Raw genomic sequence first — 8,039 nt, 5'->3', positions numbered from 1 at the left:
AAAACATTTTTTTCCAACCTTTAACTCAAGATGAGGTTGTGAGGAAATGCCGGTGTTGCCTTATGGCCCAAATCATTTATCTTTATAAATATAGTGCTTTGATGGTGCATACAGTATTCCCAACCAAATTTACAATTTTTGAAATTACCTATTAATTGCCATACAGCAGAGCATTCAGGCCCTCAGAGAGCCTGAGGCCTCCGGGGCAGTTGCCTGTTATGTCCGCCTTGTGATTGAGCTTTCCCAGATCACAAAATCCCATCAGAGGAGACAGCTTTGTGTGATTCATCCAGATCATATTAGCACTATAACAGAGAAACAGCCCCCACTGACATTGCCACTGCCTTATTTACACAAACATTTCAACTTTATATGTGATTCCCAAAGAAAAACAAAACAGCTTTAAAGCTTTTATCAATCAAGAATACACTATACAAACATGTTTTATAGCTTCATTGTGGTCATTTTGCAGCTCAGCAGATATCACAGTTTCTAGATTGCACATTTAAGCAACTGTCAACAAACACATCAGATGCAAGCTGGCTTGTTTAAGTGAGTAGAGTCGCTCTACATGCCTGCAACGCCCTGTTGATTATTCAAAAATAAACTGCACAAAAGCCGTGAGCTCTACTGCAGACTGTGAGTCAAATAAGGAAACAAACATGATCGCTCCAGCTGTTATTGTTGTGTGAGGAGACATTAATGATTTTGCATAGACCACAAATCCCAAGGAGGTCTGCCTGATCAACTTCATTAATGAGCTCCGGGTCAGAGAGAACAGGCTCATTCTTCGACCGTTGTTGCTTATTACTTTCCCACCATAAAATAGGTGGTCCACCTGGCGAGGAGCAAAGCACCAAACAGCACCGTGTAGCTGAAGAGAACAAATTTGAGGATTTCCCTGAATGTCCGGAGGAAGCGGATTGACAAAGGCTCCACATCCAGAGGCTCCTGCTGGGTCTTCTTACTGCGACCGGGCTGAGTCAGGTGTCCCATGTTCTCACCTCGACCCATTCTGCAAACACACACATTTGTCAGATTTCAGAATAGAATACAAGAGAATACAAAAAGACTTTATGTGTTTTTAAATGTGTTGAGGTTTATTTGTATTCGAGGTCCAAACTGATTTGGTTCCAGCCTTGTAGAAGCTGTAGAGGCGGCGCAGTCACAAGACCACTGTTAATAATTTATGTGTAAATTGCACTAAATGGGTTCAGTATTGATCTGCTTTGTTTGTGCATAGTCGCAAACAATATAGACCTCACCATTTTCAGCATCATCGAGACATCTTAAACTGTTGATATTTTTAGGAAGACATGCTGAATACATTCATGTGTGTTTTCTTCTTTGAAGCAGTTATTCGTCGGGCTCCAGAAGTTACAGTCAAGCTCACACATGAACTAATGATGCTGATAAATACACAGTTGTGTTGTTTTGTCTTTTTTTTGGAGTTCAAACTTTACATTTAACAAAAAATCTGCACATAAACTCAACCCAAACATGGATCCCCCTCCCTGTCCCACCCACATATAGGTAGTAGTCAATTTAAATAGAAAAAGATAGAAATTAAACATTGAATTAATATATTAACAAATCATAAACATAAAATCAAAAGAGGCAATGAAACGATCCTGGCTTATTGAGATGACGCATGGTGTATCAATTCTGATAAAATGTTTATATCAAGTCTGATATATGCATTGGCAAAGTAGAAAAGGGTTGCCAAATCTTAGAAAAGTTGTAATAATATATGAGTATGTGCTGTCTTTCAGTGGGAGGCAGCTATTCATTTCCAGAAAACATCTAGTTATGAGATGGGAATCAGACTTCCATGTCATTGCTTATGCACTTCCTGCAAAGCACAAAGATGTTAATAAAACCTTTTTTAAAAGTTTTGTAAATGAGCACTGATGTTTGATATCCCGTTAAGCAAATCTACAGATCTAAATGGAAGTTAAATGCTGTAAGTTTTCTCATAATGTGACAGAAGTTTTGTACACGACCAGGTGCAACGCAAATGTTAAAAAGAAATGTCAGTACAATGTAGGCAGTAGTCTTATATAATAATATAACAATGTTTTTTTTCTGGTAAAGGTTTAACAGACAAAACTAAACAAAAACAAAGAAAATTCCAACATGCATGAAACACAAACGGGCTCAAGGTGTAAAAAACTTAATCCAATCATACCTTGGTGTTTTTGGAGCAGGACAGGAGCTGATCAGCAAGTGGGCTCCTGTGCTTCCAGCCCTGAAGTCCAAGTTGGTGTGTGCTGCCTTGAGCGTTTCAAGCCCTTAAGGCAGAGGAGGAGCCAAAAGCAATAACTGATCACAAGGATCTGAATCCCCTGGGGTTGATCTAATGGGAGCTTAAATCTTCAGTGCACCTGCTCCTCAAACAAAGAAATTGCAGGATTTTAGCCATCAAGCACAATTCACAGAATGAAATATTTTACAATTAATTCAATCAAAGCAGTTTCCAAGTCTTCTAGCCAATCAAAATGTAGGAAATTAACATATATTTACCCAAGCTAGCCCACCAGAATATCCGAGTGCTGTCAGCAGGTCTCCCAGTGTTCATAGTGTAAGGCACGGAGAAGGTATTGACTGAAACAGAGATCAAACACCCTCCCGCAGCACAGTTATCCTCTACCGGAACATGGAGCAAATGGCCTCCTAATTCAATCAGTGTCCTGTGCTGTCACATCATGGGCTGCTGTGGGCTGAGCTCTCCAGACAGCACAGGGTCATTACCGGCTGATCGGGAGGCCTGTTACGGCGCTAATTGCTTCTTCAGAGAGCTGGACCACTGCTGACGGATACACTCCCATCCCTGCCTCTCATCTGCTCTCCCTGATCACAATCTACTTGTCTGTCTGAAAATAATCTCCCAAACAATACACAAAATGGCTTCCCACATGGCCGAGTAATTTCAGTTGCAGAGTTTTATTTACTTGTTTATCGCCCAGCAAAAACTGCCTACAAAAGCCTTCAAAAATGGTATAAGTGCATCTTTAATCATCTTATACATGACATCGCAAACATCCCAAATATTTTAATCATACATACATATATACAATCGCTGCACAGTAGAGCCTCAGTGATGGAAATGGAGCCACAGGACAAAAACATGTAGGGTAAACAGTAGCATTAAACCAGCTTTATATTATATTGTCTGGGTGCAAAATCAAGGACTGAAAAAAAATTAAAGGTACCCTTTGGAGTTACTGACCACTTGAAGCGCTACGGAGCAGTGTTTTGTTTGTATCATGCACACACGAGGCCGCAGATGATGCACAGTTAGCGGTTGTAGCATTTCTTTATTTTTTTTAAAGCTATGTTTGGGTTTTTAATGCCTTTATTTGATAGACAGGACAGGGTAGAGAGGGGTGGACAACATGCAGCAAAGGGCCACAGGTCGCAATCGAACCCAGGCTGCTGCAGCAAGGACTCAACCTACATGGGGCGCACGCTCCACCAGGTGAGCTACCTGTAGAAACTGTAGGAGTGTTTCTAATTTGAACTGATTTGTTTTTGTATTACAATTGCATATAGCTTTTTTATTTAAATAGTTTTAACTCATATTTCTGTTTCTCAACACCACTGTAAATGAGGGAAACCTCAATGTTCTCAAGACTTAAATAAAGGTTTTGAGTTTTAATTGACTTTATGTACATGTATGTATGTACGTACATACAGTATGTGTTATGTCTGTTGTAAATTGTAGTTGTGTAGGAAACCACAACCAAAGACAACTAAGAAAACATGGACATACTAATGCACAATTCAAATTATATTTAAAAAAAAACAAGGTTTCGCAAATGTTATGAAGAAGGAAATTCATTCATATCAGGCATCAAGGATTCACACAACGTATTTTGGTCAGTAACACTGAATGGAAACATGACTTTGTTTACAAGACAACTCCACTGGGCACCTTTAAAGAGCCTGTTGCTGTTTAAACCAGCACACACATCAATGAAACACCTGCAGTACACTGACACGGACATAAAACAGCAGCTGAGGTTTTTTCTGATGGATGGGGTGTTTGATGTGGCCAGGTGTGCATGCAGGTGACTCAGGGGGTCTGGGATTCAGGCCGGTCCATGAGGGATTTGATCCATGTTGTACCGTTTATGAGTTTCGTGGTGGCTATTATATACTCCATCCCGCTGTCTTCCATTTGAGAGAGGAACCGGAGAGCGGCTATCTCTGCGTACGACACTCCACCGAGGAAGAACACCAGCGTTGTCCGGTTCTCCCCCTGCTGGCCTGTACGACGTAAAAAGAGATTCCTGTCACTCAAACCAAATATAAAAGCTAAATTAAAGCAGCATGCAGCTTTCATTTTGTGTCGATTCTGTCGGCCCCCTGTGGACAAAATTGCCTTGTTTCATTGACTTCAAGGGGAATCCGACTGAGCGTATTTTACCCTGACATAGGAAATCCATCAAATGTCTGCCATTGCTCACTTTTATATTGTACTTATACAATTACATTAACAGCAGAATCCTAATCTCCCTCCCTGCGCCCCACCCACATCTTTACAGAGACCTGCTCCATCAACATCCTGCATCCTCGACGGAGGATGAGGGGAGGCGGATGCTTGGTGCAGTGAAAGTAGATGGACACTGTATCTCAAATGTCAGACGTTTTATAGAAAGATGAAACCATATTATCCTCACTCTGCTGTTGCTGCTGTTTACACCTAGACACAAAATCAAAAACTGCACTGCAGAATGATTTCCTGTAACTGTACATACTGTTTTATTTGATTTATTTTATGTTATTCCCCTATGAATGTAATTATCCTTACTGCAAACCTTTATTTCGTTGAACAACCTTGTGAACAACCTTTATTTCCCTGATCCTTGTCAAATCTAAAATAATATATTAAAGATGAGAAAAACAAAGAAATACATACGCAGGCTACTTGTTTGCATACATGGACACATCATTGTGCCATTGCTTTTTAACAAAATACAACTGAATGTAAAAGACGGCCAAGTCCCATCTGCTAAAGCACCATATTTTGAAATGTGAAAACACTAATTTAGCCATCACCCTCCCCCTAGATTAGAGTCCTCTATTATCACCTTTTAAAATCCAGTGTAAGGCAGGCCTGTAGAAACAAGTCAACTGTCTGATGCCCAAACTCATAGTTCTAATTAGCACGTTTCAAATTGAGTGTATAATCAAATTCATTATTCACATCAGTGTAACACCTCCCGCTGCCAGTACGAAAAGACGCAGGGAAACCGAAGGTGGTCACAGTGTGTCGTTATCTAGCCTCCTCTTCAACACAGACGCATAGAAAAGCCACAAACCCTGACAGTGCTTCTGTGGTATTGTCAGCTTTGTGCCATCAATCTGCTGCCGTTCAGCATTGGACTTGACAGAAACAAAAGCCTGTGTCTTATCTACACGAAGCAGGCAGGAGGTCGTTTACTTTTATTCTGTTTAGCGAGCAGCAGGGCAAACAGCAGTGTTGGTCCTTACGTTTCTTATGAAGCCCGGAAGGCAGCTGCTGTCTCTCCTCGAAGTGTGGACCTGGTAGCATCTTCAGCACCTCTTCGATGCTACGCCACCCGGGCCTGGCCAAGACCTGGGTCAGCCGGATGCTGAGAGGAGCATAGCCACTGTACACGTAGGAGATGTCGTTGGGGTTCTGCGGCAATCAAAGAACAGAGTCAAAGAGGTCCTCCTCAAACATGCATGGGGTTTAAGTCTCTCCTTTTCATAAATCCTTTACCTGTTCATTGGCGTCCTCCATCCACAGTTTAAGGGTCTTCCTAATAGTGGGGTAGTTGTTTCTTGAGCTTGTGTGTGGCTTCAACAGACCCGCTTTCTCTAGGTTGTTCAATGTTAGCATATGTTCATAACCATAGGTCTTCATAAAGACAAAAAAAGAGGCATTATTAACCAGCCAGTTTCAATTAATTTAGAAAGGTCCAGTGTGTAACATTTAGGATCTATTAGCAGAAATGGAATATAATATTCATAAGTATGTTTTCATTAGTCTTAGTTATGTTTTTGTTACCTCAGAATGAGCCGTGTTTCAACAGTAGCACAGAACTGACAAACAAATATCTGGCTCTAGATAGGGCCTTGTGTTACTCGACCTCCAAAGTTTTTTACTTTGTGCTTGGAAGGAGCGGTAGAAGGGAGGGAATAGCAATGTGCAACTACACCGCTAGATGCCACTAAATCCTACACACTGGACCTTTCCCCTTGAAATTAGTTCCACTGTTTCACAAACATGTGTTTGTTCAGTTTAGGCACAAAAAATATCTTGGTTAGTTTATGTTCATGAATTGTTACATAACCAATAACATACCAAATAACGTGTTACCACATAGCTGAGTAATTCTTAAACAGTCAACAGCAATTCACCACTAACACACAGAAAAGCCACCAAAAACCAATCTTTATGTTTCTACCTGGAGAATCTCCCTCTTGTAGTAGTCGAACACCTTCTGCTTGAGGCCGTTGTTGCAGACCGACTGCATACACACCAGACGCAGGATCTTGATCAGTGGATCCTTTTGAGCGATGGAGTCTTCTATATATGTGTTCACCTGGATAGTAACATAACGTTCAATATAAGTATATAAATCACACTGTATGAATTCTCATTTAAATCCAATAATAACAAATGCAATGACACATTTCCGATTATTGTGAGGATTTCAGTTATTTCAGTAAAATCATATGAAACCAGATCATTTATGTACATATTTATGTGAGATTTATGTGTTTTTAATGCAAGATTAGCTTTAGAAAAACAATAGGTAATGAAGAATACCTTGTCTGTATCGACTCCGGTCATAAACTCCTGCTCCACTGTTAGATTATCAAAGAAGGCCTCAGATGCTGAAACAAGAGATATTGGTTAGATTTGATCATAAATAATAATAATAACAATAAACATAGATGATATTCTAAACATAAAATACTGTAAGAAAAGAGAAATACGGGACTCCACAGTACTTAAGAACAGGAGACAAACAATTTAAGGTAGGTTTTATAACGCTATTGGGGGATTTATATCATCAGCATTGGTTACTACCGGTAGGATTGTGTTTAGATTTATACAAACCACGATCCTTTATTTTGTAGTTATTTAAATACGGACTGAGAATTGGTTCAAAATGCAGTTTAAGGGGGAAAAGAGGGATTTATTTACGCACTGGTGATGTCCTTGATCAGCTCGGCTATAGACGTGTGGTTAGCCAGCGAGCTTCGTGCTGCCTGCATGTGAGGCAACTGAGACACAAACTGCTTTATTTCTCCCACTGTTTTGGCATTGTGGCGTTCCTGAAAGACAAAAGATACCTCTTTACTTGCTGAGCTGTTAATATGTTTTATAGAAAAGCAGCATTTCAATGTTAGTATCCAATTCAATTACCACAAAAAGTCAACCATACAGCAGGTTAGCAAATGAAAAACAGGTTTCGACATGGAAGAAAATGTACCGAAAACAAGGGTAGGAGGCTGCTGCGCCTTCATCTAATTATATTTGTAGACAAACAGTTTATCTAATCTTCAACAAACTGTTTTAGCTCGGTGTCTAAAATTCCCCTCAGGCTACACACTGACAATACACAAACAATGATTCCTGAAAAGCTTTCTAATGGAAAGCATCTTTCCCTACATTAGTAGCCTGCTCACACTCACTGCTTTCCATAGTGAGAAAACCTCTGATGGGGCATATTTTTGCTTATTTACAATCTCTACTAATGTAGTTTGTCTTACAATCAATGCACCCGAGCTGGTGAGAGAATGGTAATATGTTTGGCCTTGTTAAGCATTCTACTTGAACAATTAGCACTTTATCTTATCTCCAGGTGATTGTCATCACTTCCCCAACCTTTATGGATTTCTGTTATGACCTTTCTGTTAAAATGCCACAGGGATTACAATCAGATCAGATCAGCTGGGATGTCTGGAAGTGATCTAATGTAGCTCCCTGGAAGTACCAGACATTGCCAAGACATTTTTTAACTTGGCCTGTCACAATAATTTTGTTATTGTACGATATA

The 8,039-nt window shown here is 40.1% G+C and overlaps 1 protein-coding gene across 1 annotated transcript in view; it reads right to left on the bottom strand.

Moving 5' to 3' along the window:
* Nucleotides 1–2,924: 2,924 nt before the first annotated feature.
* The window catches only part of vps33a (VPS33A core subunit of CORVET and HOPS complexes), an 8,029-nt gene continuing 2,914 nt past the window's right edge, over nucleotides 2,925–8,039 (bottom strand). The window contains exons 8-13 of the mRNA XM_035659083.1: nucleotides 7,188–7,314; nucleotides 6,803–6,870; nucleotides 6,438–6,575; nucleotides 5,750–5,887; nucleotides 5,497–5,665; nucleotides 2,925–4,269 (exon numbers count right to left, since the gene is read on the bottom strand). Of these exons, the coding sequence (XP_035514976.1) occupies nucleotides 4,076–4,269; nucleotides 5,497–5,665; nucleotides 5,750–5,887; nucleotides 6,438–6,575; nucleotides 6,803–6,870; nucleotides 7,188–7,314 (834 nt within the window). The 3' untranslated portion in view covers nucleotides 2,925–4,075. The remainder of the gene's footprint in view (nucleotides 4,270–5,496; nucleotides 5,666–5,749; nucleotides 5,888–6,437; nucleotides 6,576–6,802; nucleotides 6,871–7,187; nucleotides 7,315–8,039) is intronic.

Source organism: Morone saxatilis, unplaced genomic scaffold, assembly GCF_004916995.1.
Source record: "Morone saxatilis isolate NCDOM2014 unplaced genomic scaffold, NCSU_SB_2.0 Contig16, whole genome shotgun sequence".
Lineage (NCBI taxonomy): Eukaryota > Metazoa > Chordata > Actinopteri > Moronidae > Morone > Morone saxatilis.
This window is presented reverse-complemented; position numbering and strand designations above follow the sequence as displayed.